This window comes from Podarcis bocagei, assembly GCF_964188305.1.
Source record: "Podarcis bocagei genome assembly, chromosome: 7".
NCBI classification, from domain to species: domain Eukaryota; kingdom Metazoa; phylum Chordata; class Lepidosauria; order Squamata; family Lacertidae; genus Podarcis; species Podarcis bocagei.
The window spans coordinates 85801043-85820062 of NC_138132.1; the positions used below are offsets into that span (position 1 = coordinate 85801043).

General features: G+C 45.8%; 1 protein-coding gene and 1 long non-coding RNA gene across 2 annotated transcripts in view; one reads left to right on the forward strand and one right to left on the reverse strand.

The window, feature by feature from the left end:
* Positions 1–517: 517 nt before the first annotated feature.
* Positions 518–19020, reverse strand: part of ALDH2 (aldehyde dehydrogenase 2 family member) — a 34272-nt gene continuing 15769 nt past the window's right edge. Inside the window, exons 6-13 of the mRNA XM_081203107.1 lie at positions 18170–18298; positions 17476–17589; positions 8468–8570; positions 7148–7332; positions 5718–5882; positions 4274–4431; positions 2419–2533; positions 518–1085 (exon numbers count right to left, since the gene is read on the reverse strand). Coding sequence (XP_081059233.1) covers positions 1053–1085; positions 2419–2533; positions 4274–4431; positions 5718–5882; positions 7148–7332; positions 8468–8570; positions 17476–17589; positions 18170–18298 — 1002 coding nt within the window. The 3' untranslated portion in view covers positions 518–1052. The remainder of the gene's footprint in view (positions 1086–2418; positions 2534–4273; positions 4432–5717; positions 5883–7147; positions 7333–8467; positions 8571–17475; positions 17590–18169; positions 18299–19020) is intronic.
* LOC308592092 lies at positions 11275–14396 on the forward strand. Its single transcript, XR_014010369.1, has 2 exons — positions 11275–11506; positions 14148–14396. It is a non-coding gene; the product is annotated as an uncharacterized lncRNA (long non-coding RNA).

Genomic DNA, 19020 nt, shown 5'->3' on the forward strand with positions numbered 1-19020 from the left:
GGCACTGAAAGTACTATGATACCACCTAAAACTCATGGTTTTCCCCAAAGAATCCTGGGAGCTGCCATTTTTTAAGGGTGCTGAGAATTGTTAGGAGATCCCCTATCACCCCCTTCATGCGGTTAGAATTCTCAGAGTGGTTTAAACAGGGGACTCTGGGAACTGTAGCTCTCTGGGGGGAATAGGGGTGTCCTAAAACTATCAGCACCCATCACAAAGTACAGCTCCCATAATTCTTTAGGGAAAGGCATGACTATTTAAAGTAGTATCATGGTGCTTTAAATGTATGGTGTGAATGTGGCTCAAAACACTCATCCATTTTTCTTGTTTCCATTGCAATCACTAGAAAGTGTCTTGGCATGTTGAGAATTCAGAAGAAGAAGAAGAAAACCACCAAAGAGCGTCCCTTCCTCTATTATACAAATCCTTTTCTCTCTATTTCATCTTACCCCATTTGCACTAAGAGAAAAGGGTAACCGTTTTAACCAAAAATGGTCAGCAACTGAACAAATGCACGTCAACTATGAAATTTTCTTTATGTATTTGATATAAGATCAGGGGGGGAAATCACAGCCTGCGCTGGCTTCACAGCATTGATTGTCAAAATAAGCAGACAGTTTTAGAGCTCTCTTATATAAAAGGGGCAGTTTCTGTTTAGGTTACACATGGAGAAAGGACGGAAGTTCTCATTACTTAGATATTTGCTCCTATAAACAAACCTCAAGATACATTCCAGATTACCATAAATGGGTACCATATAATCAGTTTGAAAAACCAGTTTGAGAAATTATTCTTAAAGCTCAAGTGGATATCTGCATCCATTAGTGTAACATTAAGATATAGGGGTGCCTGGTACAGAAAAAGTGAAGTAAAATGTAAGCAGGTAAATAAAGATTTTTCTTAAAATATATGAAATAAACGATCTTAGGTTGCTTGTAGAGGTGAAGGCTTTCTTCATGAAGGAGGTTCCTCTACTTTAATCCTGCTTAAATGCTGCTATCAAGAGGAATGGCAGCTTATACCAACGGTTTCAGATATACAGCTGATGTCCTTTAAGAATTCTTCTGTGGAACTTTGATGGTTACCTAGAAAGAATATGGTTCATTAGACTTGGCCAACTTTGCACCTCTCACTCTACAAGACAATCAGTCCCAAGTTGACTCCCATGTCAACCCTGTTAATGCAAATCTGTTTCAAACAGTTACAGGTAGGTAGCCATGTTGGTCTTCAAACAGTTTAGCAGAAACTTAGGCAGCTGTTACGACTTTTTGCATGCAGAGCATATGCTCTACCATTGAGCTTCAGCCCTTCCTCAAAACAGGATGCAGTCTACATAATATTGTGCTGGATTAATCAAACCCTACAGCTTCCCATTTAGAACAGAATTGGCTGGAGGCATCCACTAGCATTGGACAGAACAATACTCAAATTTCACTGCTTTCAAGACCATAGCCCAGTGCCTGATCCACTTGGCTTATTGAAGTAGCACTCCTAATTCTGTTGCTCAAGCTGTGGGATACTGGGACAACTGCTTCCCACTTCAACTCTTTAAATTGGCTCTAAGGTGGGTATCAATTCTTCAAAACTAGAAGAATTCCAGTGCTTTCTTTACATAATAAGAAATGCTTCCATGCAGGTACTTAAAAGGTGCCTAAACATTTTCGTTATGATCCAAGGTAGGAATTCTACGATAACCTAGCATACCAAAGCATTAGCTCAATGTTACCCCACAAACAACACTTAAGACAGTAATGTTTGGAGCCTATTTGTTCAAGAGATACTGCTCTTGTCCTGTCCAGATGCAATTTTACTTGCAGACAGATGGAGCCACCATTAGGCATGGAAGCCCAGTTTTCTGTTCACAACTAAAAGGTTGCCATCAGCAAAAAATGGTTTATTGAAAATAGGAACACGGTTTAGACATATTACCAAGTCATGATTTGTCATGAGGCCTGACCCAACACCATCTGAACCACAATGGCCACCAAACCATAATCTGCTGTTAGGTTTTGAAGGTGGCTTGCCACCTAGGTCAGGCAAACAGTGGTTTAGTGTTACGCCTGAACTATGGTTTGGGAATTCCTCTCCCCTTTGAGGATGTCATCAAGGGATTCTCAGGGAATATTGGGAAAGAAGATCAGACAAACCATGGTTTGCAGTCTAAGCCAGAGTTAGTGAAAGACATGCTTTCATGTTATGTCTACAAAACCAATGTTCAGTGGGCTAAGGAGAGCAACATTTGACACTTCTTTATTCCATTCCGTACAAAGTAAAATACCGTCAATTCTCCCATAAGCAAGACAAGTTTTATTTACTACTTGGAAGTCCTTGCCATTCTCTACTGGAAGATGCAAAATATAAGTTTCAGTTTTCAAAATACTTAAAAACCAAACTAGGACGAGAGTTTCAGATCCTCACCGTTTTTACTTCCATGTATGGCGTGAGACCATATTCTCCCCCTTCTCGTCCTTGTCCAGATGCTTTGTACCCACCAAATGGTGTCTGGCTGCCAAACACGTTGTAGCAGTTAATCCTGCAGGAGACATTGGGGGTTAGGAGTTATTTCTGGAGCATTTAGATAGCAGAAGACTACAGTGGTGCCTCACAAGACGAAATTAATTCGTTCCGAGAGTTTTTTCGTCTAGCGTATTTTTCGTCTTGCGAAGCACGGTGTCGGAAAAGTTTTGGAAAAGCTTCAAAAATCACCAAAAACCTCAAAAAAGGCTACCACACTGCGTTCTATGAGTTGCTCCTCGAAGTCAAGTCGCAACTGTATTAACGGTGTTAAGAAAAAGGAAACAAACTTGCAAGACATTTTCGTCTTGCGAAGCAAGCCCATAGGGAAATTCGTCTTGCGAAGCAGCTCAAAAACCGCAAAACCCTTTCGTCCAGCGAGTTTTTCGTCTTGCGAGGCATTCGTCTTGCGGGGCACCACTGTACAGTGGTACCTCGGGTTAAGAACTTAATTCGTTCTGGAGGTCCATTCTTAATCTGAAACTGTTCTTAACCTAAGATACCACTTTAACTAATGGGGCCTCCCCCCCCCCCCGTGATTTCTGTTCTCATCCTGAAGCAAAGTTCTTAACCCAAGGTACTATTTCTGGGTTAGCAGAGTCTGTAACCTGAAGCGTCTGTAACCTGAAGCTTCTGTAACCCGAGGTACCACTGTAATCTCATTTCTTGTCCACCTGATACCAAGTCTAACACTGCAGGCCTTGTCCAAGGCACCTATAAATCTGGAGAACAGGCACTAATTTGTCTGAGAGGTTTGAATACAGAAGATGAGATGTAAACTTCCAGCATTTCACATTTGAGGAGGAGAGGAAGGGAACTTTTGTTAAACCGGCAGACTCATGAACAGAGTAATAAAGGAAGTAATACTTTCACTGCCTGTTATTTCTCCATTTGATATATGTAACCAATGACGAAAAGAATGGATACTGAAACGTAAAATTCTGAATTGTTACTGGTTTAAATATTTGCCTGTGTTCACCAATCTAAACATCACAATGCAATTGCACATCATAATGTACCTGTAAATGTAATTACTCTGACATTCATCCTCTCTCATATATCTCAGTTTACAAGTTAAAAATGGCATTATTTTGACTGTTTTAATTAATTGTTTAATTAAGTTATATGCACATATGCAACAAAATGTGTACATTTATGCAAATATATTTATATTTTGTGATTTATTTTTTTACTTTGTTTTAATAGAAAAACCAAAGGAAATAATACAGCCTCATGTCCATGTGGGTTCTCACTCATCTGACATTTCTGGTCAGCCACAAAGACTAGCAAATTGTTTCCCCAAAAAAGGGTAGAAAAGTTAAACCAGCTAGGAAGTTAAATTCTGAAGAATGTCATACAGTTAGCAATACATAACAGTTTCGAAAGTTCTTTGAAAAGAGGAACATAGAAAGCTAATTCATAGCCCCTTGGTGCCTCTAGCTCAGGAATAGCCAAACTCGGCCCTCCAGATGTTTTTGGCCTACAACTCCCATGATCCCTAGCTAGCAGGACCAGTGGTCAGGGATGATGGGAACTGTAGTCTCAAAACATCTGGAGGGCCGAGTTTGCCTATGCCTGCTCTAGCTCAATATTGTTACCATGACTGACAGCAGTTCTCCAGGATTTCAAGTCAGGAGCTCCTGGCATACCAGAAGATGCCAGGGACAGAACCTATAACCTTCTGCCTGCCAAGCAGGTGCTCCTCCTACAGCATTTCCTAAAGCATTTGGTGACTGCTCCCCAACGTTTAGCCTCTTACCAGACGGTTCCAGCACGCAGACCCTGGGAAATGTAATTTGCTTTGTCAATGTCCTTGGTGAAAACTGCTGCCGCCAGGCCATATTTGGTGTCGTTTGCTCTGTGGATGACTTCCTCTATGGTTTTAAATTTCAGTATCTGCATGACTGGCCCAAATATCTGTAAGACAGAGCAGGATGCATATGGAAACAGATAGGTTTGGCAGACAGGATCTTATAAATCCCTAAGCAACTTGGGACCTGGTTACCTGAAGGAATGCCCTCCCTCATATAGCCCTGCCTGGTTGTAGGGATTAGGAGGAGGAGGAGGAGGAGAAGAAGAAGAAGAAGAAGAAGAAGAAGAAGAAGAAGAGGAGGAGGAGGAGGAGTTTGGATTTGATATCCCGCTTTATCACTACCTTAAGGAGTCTCAAAGCAACTAACAATCTCCTTTCCCTTCCTCCCCCACAACAAACACTCTGTGAGGTGAGTGAGGCTGAGAGACTTCAGAGAAGTGTGACTAGCCCAAGGCATAGCTGTCAACCTTCCCTTTTTTTGTGGGAAATTCCCTTATTCCAGTGCCGTTTCCCGCTGCTATCCTGGATTGTTATATATCCCGTACACTGTCCCCGGGACAGGGGAGGCTGTTGATCCCTTATTTTCGAGGTTGCTGATCCCTTATTTTCAAATCTGAAAGTTAACAGCTATGGCCCAAGGTCACCCAGCAGCTGCATGTGGAGGAGCGGGGAAGCGAACTCGGTTCACCAGATTACGAGTCCACAGCTCTTAGCCACTACACCATGCTGGCCACCTGGTAACAAGCAGGGGAAAGGCCTTTTCTGTCCTTGCACCCAGCATATAGAATCATCTCCCCCCCCACACACACACACACAAAATAAGGCAAGTACAAACTCTGCAGTTTTTTGTGCCTCCTATTCACTCTGGCCTTTGCTGGTCATTGATACCAATCAAACCACTGAGAAGTGTCTGAGACTGTACTAAATGATTCAATTGCATTTTAATAGATCGTTCTTGTTCTTACAGTACTGATATTTGTGTTGGCATTTGTGTTGTAAACAGTCTTGGGATTAGAAATGTCTTATTTTATTATCTCCACAAGATTTATATACTGCTTGATTAGACTAAAACCCCAAAGTTGCTTACAAAGCAAATAAAACAATGACATTTTCAGTAAAAACCAAAATTGCAACTTGCATTCTCTGCGCTAACAGCACTCAAAGTGAGATGGGGCGCTACAATAAAAATCATGACAGGTAATTTTAAGTAAATCGTAAGTGAATGTACAGATAAAAGAGGATGGTTGGTCAGTTCTGGAGGCCACCATTGTAGTTCTGAGACACAGACCAATACAGCAGGAGAGAAAATGAGAGGGATTGCGTAGACCCCTCTAACCACAGCACTGTTATTCAGAGACTAACAAGTACAGGAAAACATTTTGCTGCTGACCTCCTCTTTTGCAATGGTCATGTTGTCCTGCACATCTCCAAAGATGGTTGGCTGGATAAAATAACCTCTGTCTGCAGCTGGACTGCCACCACAGAGCAATTTGGCACCTTCCTTTTGCCCAGTACCAATGTATCCAAGGATCTTCTTATACTGAGTCTCATCCACCTAGAAGACAAAAAAGCGTGGTATGGCAGGTCAGTCCAATCCTTCTCAGAATACAGAAAAATACACTTTTAACACTTGTGTAATGCCCACACGCGAACAGCGATTCCACAGGTAGAATGAAAGACATCAACTTTTTGTTGATGAGGTTATGAAGGTCCTCTGACAATGTCAACTGTCAGGGCTGGGGAAGCCATGGTGCTCTCATTGTACGCATTCCTTGATCCTTGATTAAGCCAGCTGGGGCTGACGAGAGTTGAGAGACCAATAACATCTGGAAGGGACTGCCGGATCCCCATCCCTATTTTAAATCAACTGCCTTTGGGATTGGGTAGACAACAAGCTTTAAAATATTTTATTTGTTGAATATATACGTTGACAATTCCCATCATCCCTAGCTAGCAAGGCCTGTGGCCAGGGATGATGGGAATTGTAGTCCCAAAACAGCTGGAGACCCAAGTTTGGGAAACATTGCTCTAGATCAGTGGTTTTCAACCAATGAGCCGTGGCCCCCTGGGGAGCCTTACGTTGTGGGTGGACTGTGTCCCTTCGCCCCCAGTCTCTTGGCTACAGCAAATGCTTTTTTCCCCCTCTCTCCTTTTCTTTTCCTTTCCTTGCCTCCAAATTGGCCGTGAACACACTTGTAGAGCCAGCATTTGCGTTATCATAGTGTTGTTGTTTAGTCGTGTCCGACTCTTCGTGACCCCCTGGACCAGAGCACGCCAGGCACTCCTGTCTTCCGCTGCCTCCCGCAGTTTGGTCAGACTCATGCTGGTAGCTTCGAGAACACTGTCCAGCCATCTCATCCTCTGTCGTCCCCTTCTCCTTGTGCCCTCCATCTTTCCCAACATCAGGGTCTTTTCCAGGGAGTCTTCTCTTCTCATGAGGTGGCCAAAGTATTGGAGCCTCAGCTTCAGGATCTGTCCTTCCAGTGAGCACCCAGGGCTGATTTACTTCAGAATGGATAGGTTTGATCTTCTTGCAGTCCATGTGACTCTCAAGAGTCTCCTCCAGCACCATAATTCAAAAGCATCAATTCTTCGGTGATCAGCCTTCTTTATGGTCCAGCTCTCACTTCCATACATCACCAGTTATCATAGTAATAATAGCCATTTGGGTAGTATTAAAAATGAATTAAATATACATAAACTGAAAGCTCTTTTGGGGCCATTTGCCAGGGCGAAATTCTTTCCAATCTAGAATGTCTCACAATTCTTCCAATCCAGAATGTGTTTTATAAGGGCAAACTGGAATCTCTGTGCTCTCACCTGAGGGCCCTGCTCCGTTTTGTGGTCAAATGGGTTTCCAACCACTCTGGATTTGGCCCTCTCCACGCTCCGCTCCACAAACTCGTGATATATATCTTCTTGGACGTACGTGCGGGACCCAGCACAACAGCACTGCCCTTGGTTGAAGAACAAGGCAGAATGAGCCTGCTCAACAGCCCAGTCCACTGGAGGAGAGAAGGAAGCCACAAGTCAGGAGATCTGGAAAGCAATTATCTTCACCACCAACAGCATTAAGAATTACCAACACATCACCCCAGCTAAAATATGTTGCATGAATCCACTGTGGGGTGGCCCTGTTCTGTGGTGCATGTGTAATAATAGGTCAGAATGTTTCAGGAGACTGCAGCCATTGTTAACCAGGTTATTTTTCTTGTCCCTTCTCTCGTTATCTCCTGAAAACAATAATGGCTTCATTTACAAAGACCTACTCTTGTAATTGAGGGATGCGGGTGGCGCTGTGGGTTAAACCACAGAGCCTAGGACTTGCCAATCAGAAGATCGGCGGTTCGAATCCCCGCGACGGGGTGAGCTCCAGTTGCTCGGTCCCTGCTCCTGCCAACCTAACAGTTCGAAAGCACGCCAAAGTGCAAGTAGATAAACAGGTACCGCTCTGACGGGAAGGTAAACTGTGTTTCCGTGTGCTGCTCTGGTTTGCCAGAAGCGGCTTGCTGGCCACATGACCTGGAAGCTGTACAGTGGCTCCCTTGGCCAATAAAGCGAGATGAGCACCGCAACCCCAGAGTTGGCCACGACTGGACTTAATGGTCAGGAGTCACTTTACCTTTACCCTTGTAACTGATAGCCGCTACTTGGCTAAAGCTAACCTATCAGTGGAAGTCCTCTACGAAGTTCTCATGGCAGGGATGGTGGTTCAAAATATGGCCTTTTGCGCTAGCTGAAAATATGCACAAATACCTAACATTATGAGGGGTGGATGTAAGTGGCCATTTAGAGATGAGAAGTACAATCACCACTTCTCCAGAAAACTTTCTGATTAGAGTCATTATTGAGATACTTCCCAGACTAAGCAGTTCCTTATGCCCAGTGGACACATTTTGTGTCTTTCGGAAATTTATCATTTAGTTTGTTCTAAATCGTTGCGTGCTGTATTGTTACATTAAAGTGTAGCTATGTAACATATTATGTTGTGATGTCATGGATTTATAAATAAAACTATCTTAAACACTAAAGAATTATTAAGAGTTGCACTTCTGGTGAAGGAAGGCCCAGAGTGTCACCAGCCAATCCCGCGCTCCGCAGGGGCAAACCCACTCCTGTCAGGAGGGAAATGTCTCTTACTCTCGGCATCAGACATGATGATGTTTGGGCTCTTTCCACCAAGCTCAAGGGTCACCCTCTTCAGATTACTCTCTGCTGCAGCCTTCTGGATCAGGTGCCCAACCTAGAAATCGAAAGACAGGCAAGCTTGTTGTTTGGTATAAAAATAGGCTTGGGCTTAAGGAACCACCACGGTGTGGCAGGCTTAGCTCTAGATTGGAGGGCTGGGGAACGGGTGGGGAGTCTCCTCTAGTGGACCTCCTCAATCGGTGTCAGAGACCAGGCTGGGGAGTACAACTCTGATGAGGAATGGCAGGAGCCTCCCCCTCCCCCTGCTCGTGGCCAGGATCCTGAAACTCCACAGGAGCAGTGGAGTAGTGTTGATTTGGAACAATGGTTTGCTGAGGGGCACAGTTTGGAAGACAATAGCTGGGCGAAACCGGGAGGTGAACAGCAAGAAGAACAGGAAGAGAGTGAGCTAGCAGACTCTCTCTCACTGGAAGATGTGCAGCTTCTCAGTTCCTAGGCTAAAAGCTTAGTTAAGGTGGCTTCACAAAAGGCTCAATAATAATAATAATAATAATAATAATTTATTATTTATACCCCACCCATCTGGCTGGGTTTTCCTAGCAACTCTGGGTGGCTTCCAATAAAATATTAAAATACAATAGTTCGTCAAACATTAAAAAGCTTCCCTAAATAGGGCTGCCTTCAGATGTCTTCTAAAAGTCTGGTACAGTGGTGCCCCGCAAGACGAAAGCCTCGCAAGACGGAAAACTCACTAGATGAAAGAGTTTTCCGTTTTGGAGGTGCTTCGCAAAACGAATTTCCTATGGGCTTGCTTCACAAGACGACAATGTCTTGCGAGTTCCTACTGGTTTTTTTTCCTTTCCCCCCCTTTTTCTAAGCCGCTAAGCCGCTTATCAGCTGATCCGATCAGCAGATAAGCCGCTAAAAGCCGTTAATAGCGCTAATCCGCTAATCCGTCAATAGGCTTGCTTCGCAAGACGAAGAAACCGCTAGACGAAGAGAATCACAGAACGGATTCTTTTCGTCTTGCGAGGCACCACTGTAGTTGTTTCTTCCTTTGACATCTGGTGGGAGGGCGTTCCACAGGGCGGGTGCCACTACCGAAAAGGCCCTCTGTCTGGTTCCCTGTAACCTCGCTTCTCGCAGTGAGGGAATCACCAGAAGGCCCTCGGCGCTGGACCTCAGTGTCTGGGCAGAACAATGGGGGTGGAGACGCTCCTTTTTCTTTTATAAGATATTTATTAAGATTTTCAAAATATTACAAAATAAAAATAGGAAAAAGAAAAATACAAAATAAAAACTCAATCTTTCCATTACTTATTTTTCATTAGCTTGTTTCCCGGACCTCCTCACACCTCCCTTTTTTGTATTCCAGTTCAGTTTGTTGGTTCAGCAAATCCTTCCCCTCTTTGTTTATCCTAATCTTTAATCTTAAAATATTATAACATTAAATCTTTACCTATTAGTAATCCATTTTTCATATTCCCTTATAGTATTGCAGCTAAAAACCCCTTAGTTTCATATTCCCTTATAGTATTGCAGCTAAAAACCCCTTAGTTTCTATCCAACATTGTTCTAACATTCATTAATTTTACAGATTGAGGTTGAATCCTGACAAGACAGAAGTACTGTTTTTGGGGGACAGGAGTCGGTCTGGTGTGGGGGATTCCCTGGTCCTGAATGGGGCAACTGTGCCCCTGAAGGACCAGGTGCGCAGCCTGGGAGTCATTTTGGACTCACAGCTGTCCATGGAGGCACAGGTCAATTCTGTGTCCAGGACAGCTGTTTACCAGCTCCATCTGGTACGTAGGCGGAGACCCTATCTGCCTGCAGACTGTCTCGCCAGAGTGGTGCATGCTCTGGTTATCTCCCGCTTGGATTACTGCAATGCGCTCTACGTGGGGCTACATTTGAAGGTGACCCGGAAACTACAACTAATCCAGAATGCGGCAGCTAGACTGGTGACTGGGAGCGGCCGCAGAGACCACATAACACCGTTTAGGCCGTTTAGGGCTTTAAAGGTAAGCACCAACACTTTGAATTGTGCTCAGAAATGTACTGAGAGCCAATGTAGGTCTTTCAAGACCAGTGCTCTACAACTTTGGCTCATCTTCCCAAATGGGTAGATCACTGCCAGTTTATTTATAGAGGGAGTAGCTTGCAATCTCTTGGAAGTTGGACGTGCCTATATTATTGCAACATAGCCTCCAAGTGGTGTTAAGATCACAAAAATACAAGAGAGAGATAAAATCAGTTTAAATTCACCATAAAAATAAGAAAATGTAGTAAAAGCACAGAAACAAAAATATATTCACCATTTATGGATCCTTTCTGGGCCCGCCTTCCTCTGGTTCCCCCCCCCCCTTGAGAGAGTTCAATCCAAACTCCTTAGAGCTCTCCTACAAGTCCCCAGATGTGTTTCAAACGCATGGGTTAGACTGGAAACGGGGATGATGAGAGTGGAGGCATATAGCCACCTAACAGCAATCTATAAATGGCTGACACTGAATCTGCTCCCCCGAGGAATAGCCCCACTGATCCTCTGTGACCAATTCCAGTCAGGCTGGCAGACAGCAGTCCTGAACCCCCTTCAGAAACTGGGTTTTGCCCCAGTGGCGTAGCGTGGGTTGTCAGCACCCGGGGCAAGGCAAGTAATTTGCGCCCCCTAACCCGTGGATTTGTGCCCCCTAACCCTAACCCCCAGATGTTGCGCCTGGTGCGTCTGGCCCCCCCTGCACCCCCCACGCTACGCCACTGTTTTGCCCCTCAAGCCCTTCTAAGTCTGGGGTTGGGCCAGGCAAAAGCTATGGTCAGGCAAAGAATCATAGACACTGAGAGACAATGGGAGTGCTCAAGGTGCCCTGACTATAAAATTGGAGAAATCGAGAGATATATACAGTGGTGCCCCGCAAGACGAATGCCTCGCAAGACGAAAAACTCGCTAGACCAAAGGGTTTTCCGTTTTTTGAGGTGCTTCGCAAGACGAATTTCCCTATGGGCTTGCTTCGCAAGACGAAAACGTCTTGCAAGGTTGGTTCCTTTTTCGTAAAACCATTAAAACCCAAGGTGCATTGCTTGAAGAGGTGCAGTTGCGACTTGACTTCAAGGAGCAACTCATAGCGCACGGTGTGGTAGCCTTTTTTGAGGTTTTTGAGGACTTTGCTGATTTTTGAAGCTTTTCCAAAACTTCTTTTGCAGCCATTTGGTAAGTTAAACTTTTAAAACTTTTTTTGGGTTTTTTGGATTTTGGGTTGAGGTGTCTGGAATTCAAGGACTTGGTGTTGGGAAGGGGTTTGCAAGAATCTGGACGCTTGTGTGGTTTTTTCCTGCATTTTAATGATTTTTTGTGACCATTGGGGCACTCTGCTGGTTTCTTTTGAAAAAAAATCTGGGTTTGAATTTCTGTGTGGTGGGTGGCTGGGGGAACAGTTGAGGAGGAGTTTGCAAGAATCTGGAAGCTTGTGTGGTTTTTTGTTTTTTGAATTTTTATGATTTTCTGTGACCATTGGGCCATGTTGTTGTTGTTTTTTAAAAAAAAAATTATGGGTTTGAATTTCTGTGAGGTGGGTGGCTGGGGGAACAGTTGAGGAGGGGTTTGCAAGAATCTGGAAGCTTGTGTGGGTTTTTTTTTGAATTTTTATGATTTTCTGTGACCATTGGGCCATGTTGTTTTTTTTAAAAAAAAATCTGGGTTTGAATTTCTGTGTGGTGGGCAGCTGGGGGAACAGTTGGGGAGGGGTTTGCAACAGTTGGGGAGGGGTTTGCCATTTCTGTGTGGTGGGTGGGTGGCTGGGGGAACAGTTGAGGTTTTTGAAGACTTTGGTGATTTTTAAAGCTTTTCCAAAACTTCTTTTGCAGCCATTTGAGGATTTTGAAGACTTTGGTGATTTCCAGCCATTTCGTAAGTTGAACTTTTAAAACTTTTTTTGGGGTTTTTGGATTTTGGGCTGGGTGTTTGGAATTCAAGGACTTGGTTCTGGGTTTGAATTTCTGTGTGGTGGGTGGCTGGGTGCTTTTGAATTTTTTGGATGTGAAGCACTGATTTTTTTTCTTTTCTGAGTTTACGAAGGTAGGAGCTGTGCTGCCATGGGACCCAAGAAGACTGCTGCTGCAGAGGCCGGCAAGAGGAAGAAGGAGAAGGTGACGCTGGAAATGAAGAAGGAGATCATCCGGAAGCACGACGGTGGAATGCGTGTGACAGACCTCGCCAGGGAGTACGGCAGGAACCCATCGACCATCGGCACCATCCTGAAGATGAGGGAGAAAATCCTTGCAACTGATGCAGCCAAGGGAGTCACCAGGATCGTGAAGAACCAGCCCAGCTGTTCTGGAGGAGGTCGAAAAGTTGCTGCTCATCTGGTTAGAAGAGAAGTAGCGTGCAGGGGACACAGTGACTGAGGCCGTCATTTGTGAGAAGGTCAAGGCCTTGCACACAGACCTCGTCCGGGAACAGCCAGGAACCTCAGGCGAGCCAGAGGTCTTTAAGGCAAGCAGAGGTTGGTTTGACCGGTTCAAGGCAAGATCTGGAATCCACAGTGTGGTCAGGCATAGAGAGGCTGCCAGTTCTGATGTTCCTGCGGCTGAAGACTTTGCAGCGGAGTTCCTGGAGGTTGTGAAGACGGAGGGCTACGTTCCACAGCAGGTCTTCAACTGCGACGAGACCGGGCTGTTTTGGAAGAGGATGCCCAAAAGGACTTTCATCACTCAGGAGGAGGCCAAGTTGCCTGGCCACAAGCCCATGAAGGACCGTCTGACCCTGCTCTTCTGTGCCAACGCAAGCGGCGACCTGAAGATCAAGCCCTTGCTGGTGTACCACTTGGAGAACCCACGGGCCTTCAAGAAACACAAGGTCGACAAGAAGCAGCTGAGTGTCATGTGGCGATCCAACAGTAAGGCTTGGGTCACACGTGTGCTGTTTGTGGACTGGGTCAATCTTGCTTTTGGCCCTGCTGTCAAACAGTACCTGCTGGGCAACGACCTGCCGCTGAAGGCTTTGCTTCTGATGGACAATGCTCCTGCTCATCCTAAAGGCCTTGAGGAGGACTTGTTGGAGGAGTTCAGCTTCATCAGAATCATGTTCCTGCCGCCTAACACCACGCCACTGCTCCAGCCGATGGATCAGCAGGTCATCGCCAATTTCAAAAAACTCTACACCAAGGAGCTTTTCAGGCGATGTTTCGAGGTGACTGATTGCACCACCATCACCCTGCAGGAATTCTGGAAGGACCACTTCGACATCGTCACCTGCTTGAAGATGGTCAACACGGCCTGGAAAGGGATCAGCCAGAGAAATTTGAATTGCGCTTGGTACAGCCTGTGGCCGGACTGTGTGGCACCAAGTGACTCTGATGCACCAGAGTCAACAGTGGTGCAGGACATTGTTGCCTTGGGGAGGACCATGGGCCTGGAGGTCACAGAGGAGGACGTCAGCGAGCTGGTGGAGGAGCACGACCACGAGCTGACCACCCAGGAGCTGGTCAAACTGCAGGCAGGAGCAGGCCTCGCTGGAAGAGGAGGAAGCAACTGAGGAACGGCTGTCCTCCAAAGAACTGAGGGACATTTGCATGAAGTGGAAGGATGTGCAGGCTTTTGCACAGCGGCACCACCCTAACAAGCACATGGCACATGACCTTGCGAACACTTTTGATACAGTGGTCATGTCGCTTTTCAGGGAGGTGCTGAAAAGGCGGATGAAGCAGCAGACCATGGACAGGTTCTTCAGCAAGAAGCAAAGAGTGGAAGAGGAACCTTCTTCGAGTGGTCCCCCAGAGTCTTAGAAAATGTACTGTACACTTTGTTGATTTTTAAATGTTTTTCTGTCATGTTTAGAAACTTAATTTATTGTTCCTTCAGTTTTTGAAATGCTCTTTACAGTATGTGTGACTTTAAAGAGCACTTAATAAACTCTTGTTGTACCAAATTTGGCTTTGTTTGGACTTTTTTTGACCATAGGAACGCATTAATTGAATTTCAATGCATTCCTATGGGATTTCGTGCTTCGCAAGACGGAAAATTCGCTAGACGAAAAAACTCGCAGAACGAATTAATTTTGTCTTGCAAGGCACCACTGTAGCTGCACCTGCAGCATATCTCTTTTTTTATCCAAAAATAGAAGGGCTTTTACACTCGCCAGAAGCTCGGCTCTGCCCTTACCAGTCCTGGAAGGATCCTTTAAAAAAATCCCATATGCTCACAGACTCTGTGCCTGTTCATTGGGGGAGATAGGAAGCCCAGAACACTTGTTCTTTAGATGTCCATTTTATGAAGAGGCACGTAGTGAGACCCATTGATCCCCTGCTGGTGAGGCTTGCTGAACTCCCAGAAAAGCAAAAAATTGACCTTTTCCTGTTAGGCAAAGATCATAAGACAACCCGGATGGTCGCCAGATTCTGTGTACAGATCTGTAGGCACAGACCATCCCCCGACCCAAACTAGTTCGTTAAGAAAATCCCCAAACTCGGTTCCATGGGTGACTCTGGGTCTTCTCTCTGCAGTAGCTTATCTTAAAGTTTTAAGTGTCTATACGCTTATCACATTTATAAATTTTAAATTTATTGTTGTACATTGTTTTAAATGTTTGTTTTCCTTCTGGGATTGTACCCCCAAGTGTGTTTTATAAGCAGGTCTCCGACCGTAATAAATTATCTATCTATCGCCATAATTTTCAGGGTATGCTTTTTTTATTTGCGATTCTTTTTCTTATCAGCAGCTTGGTTATTAAATGCGATCTGCCACTATGCCTACGTAAACCAACTGATCTGTGAAATTCTAAAATCATAGGAACACAGGGTTGTTACTGGCTTCACTGCACTCCAAAAGAGCCTGTGGCAGCTTGTAGCAGCCTTTCTGTGTTGTGATTATGTATTGTACCAATGGTTTAATTGTATGTTGCTGGGTTAATATTAAGGGACGAGGGTGGCACTGTGGGTTAAACCACAGAGCCTAGGACTTGCCGCTCAGAAGGTCGGCGGTTCGAATCCCCACGGCAGGCTGAGCTCCCGTTGCTCGGTCCCTGCTCCTGCCAACCTAGCAGTTCGAAAGCACGTCAAAGTGCAAGTAGATAAATAGGTACCACTCTGGCGGGAAGGTAAACGGCGTTTCCATGCGCTGCTCTGGTTCGCCAGAAGCGGCTTAGTCATGCTGGCCACATGACCCGGAAGCTGTACGCCGGCTTTCTCGGCCAATAAAGCGAGATGAGCACTGCAACCCCAGAGTCGGCCACGACTGGACCTAATGGTCAGGGGTCCCTTTACCTTAGGTTAATATTACACTGGATATAACTGTATCTCGTGGTTTCATTTGCACAAACCGTTCTATGATTTCCAACAAAAGAACAGTTTAGAAGAACATCGGAAGAGCCTGCTGGATGAGGCCAATGCAGTGGCGTAGCGTGGGGGGTGCCAGGGGTGCCGGCCGCACCGGGCGCGACATTTGGGGGGGGCGTTTGGCCGGCCCTCCTTGAGGAAGCAGGAACCCCACTGTCCTCGGACCTCCTTCGAAGGCTGGCGGTGGGGCGGAGAGACCTCCTCCCGCTGCCAGCCTTCGGAAGGCTGCTCCAAAGCCTGGCGGTGGGGCGGAGAGACCTTCTCCCCGCGCCAGCCTTCGGAAGGCTGTCCTGAAGACTTGTGGTGGGAGCAGTGGCGTAGCGGGGGGGTGCAGGGGGGCCTGCTGCACCTGGCGCAACATCTGGGGGGGCGCGGAAGAGACTCGAGTGCTAAAATCCACGGGTTAGGGGGCGCAAATTACTTGCCTTGCCCCGGGTGCTGAGAACCCACGCTACGCCACTGGGCCAATGGTCCATCAAGTCCAACATCCTGTTCTCATGCTGGCCAAGAAGATGCCCCACTGGGAATGGCAGATGCCCACAAACAGGATTTGAGCACAAAAGCACCCCCCTTCTCCTGTGGTTTCTTACAATGCAAATTTAGGAACTATTAGACTTGAAGGTCATTTTACCTACATAAAGTATGATTTGGGCATACAGTGGTGCCTCGCAAGACGAAAAGAATCCGTTCTGTGATTCTCTTCGTCTAGCGGTTTTTTCATCTTGCGAAGCAAGCCCATTGACGGATTAGCACTATTAGCGGCTTTTAGCGGCTTATCTGCTGATCGGATCAGCTGATAAGCGGCTTAGCGGCTTAGAAAAAGGGGGGGAAAGGGGGAAAAAACCAGCAGGAACTCGCAAGACATTGTCGTCTTGCAAAGCAAGCCCATAGGAAATTTGTTTTGCGAAGCACCTCCAAAACGGAAAACTCTTTCGTCTAGCGAGTTTTCCGTCTTGCGAGGCATTCGTCTTGAGGGGCACCACTGTATTTCAAAGTATAATACGGTCGTACCTTGGTTCTTGAATAGAATGTGTTCCGGGAGTCCGTTCGACTCCCGGAACCGTTCGAAAACCAAGGTACGGCTTCCGATTGGCTGTAGGAGCATCCTGCAGCCAATCAGAAGCCATGCTGGACATCTGGCTCCTGAAAATCGTTCGAAAACCGGAACACATTCACTTCCGGGCTTCAATAGTTTGGAAGCCGATCTGTTCGGGAGGCCAAGGCGTTTGAGATCCAAGGTACGACTGTAATTTTATTTTTTTAAAAAGAAAGAAATCAGTAAAAGTCAAGTCCAAAACAAGTGGTACCTCGGGTTACATACGTTTCAGGTTACATACACTTCAGATTACAGACTCCACTAACCCAGAAATAGTACCTCGGGTTAAGAACTTTGCTTCAGGATAAGAACAGAAATCGTGCAGCGGCGGCGCAGCGGCAGCAGGAGGCCTCATTAGCTAAAATGGTCTTCAGGTTAAGAACAGTTTCAGGTTAAGAATGGGCCTCCAGAACGAATTAAGTTCTTAACGCGAGGTACCACTGTATGCACTTTGAAATGAAACTGCACAATTAAAATAATTGTCTACTTTACAGATCTGGCACAGGGTGTGACCTATCCTACACCTTTCAGAAGGGAGGGAGAAAAGGGAAAGATTCGTACATGCAGATATTCCTCACCTCTGTGGAGCCAGTGAAGGCGACTTTATCCACTTCCATGTGGGAGGAAATGGCCGCGCCTGCAGTGTGCCCGTAGCCAGTTATCACATTCACAACGCCTGGTGGGAATCCAGCCTGCAGGTTTATAAAGACAAGTGAAAATCTTCACAATAGTCTTGTCCATTCCAAAAATCAAAGGTTTGCCAGGGTGCTCAGAACTCAGCACCTCCATGTCTTCTGAGCACCCAGGCAAGGAAAAGAAGTGGAAAAGGTTTGTTTGGAGCTCACGCATCGTCCGAGTCAGCGAGCAGGACAAGGAAGGGTGAAGAACGAAGCAGAGAGTGGCAGCCCTAGAGACCTCTCTCTTAACATTTAAATTTTTATTTATGAAATTTTCAGACTACATAAAAGGGCGAGATACCATTCCAATACGAAAGAAAAAACACACTGTCATAAACATATATAAACCTATATCCTCCCCCCCCCTCGTGAATTCCCATCACCCCACCCTATCACTCCCCTCCACCACACCTCGACCTCCTTAACTTTTAATTTCAGTACTCTCGTTGCAATCTTTATGTTACTGAATTTTAATCTCCTTACCGCATCCTAATTGGTTTTATCCTTTCCACTTTACTCCTTTAGTCTAAGCATATCAACATGTTATGTTTTGAACAGTGTTTATTCCTATAGTCACCCCAGAGACCTCTCTCACCTCTTTGACCAGGCTGGCCATGTACAGGCCAGTTAGAGGCGTCTGCTCAGCCAATTTCATCACCACCACGTTCCCTGTGGCCAAGGCAGGCCCCAGCTTCCAAGCCTGCATCAGCAGCGGGAAGTTCCACTGCAATAAAGAGAAAGGGACCAGATCAACACCGAGGAAACACAGGAAGAGGAGGGAATCTGGGAGGGGACGGACGGACACACGTTTTATTTATGTGCAGTGAGAAAGAGTGTGTAGGTGGCACAAGGGATATGAGGGTGCTGCCCGAGAAACACAGAGCTAAGTGGGTAAAGTCCCTGAGAGTACAGTCATACCTCGCCGCTTCAGGTTGCGTTTTTTTGGGTTGTGGACCACTGAAACCTGGAAGTACAAGAGCGGGTTACTTCCGGGTTTCAGCGCATGCATAGAAGCGCTAAATCATGCTTTGTGCATGCAAACCGAATCACAACTCGCGCGTGCGAAGTTGAGATCGCTGCGGGTTGTGAACATGCATCCCGCACGGATCACATTCGCAACCCGAGCATCCACTGTACATGCCTGCATACATCATTTTATTTATTATGCCTCCTTTCCATGGTTAAAACCATGCTCAAGGTGGCTTACAGCATGGAAAAAAAGACAGCATAAAATAATAATGACAAACCTAACAAAGTACAGTGGTACCTCGGTTTTCGAGCGTCTCGGAAGCCAAATGTTTCAGTTTTCGAACGCCGAGAACCCAGAAGTAATGCTTCTGTTTTCGAATGTGCCTCGCTTCCGCTGCGTGTTTTTCTGTTTTTCCAATCAAACTTGCAGCCAGCCCTCTGCGCCTCGGTTTTCGAACGTTTCGGAAGTCGAACGGT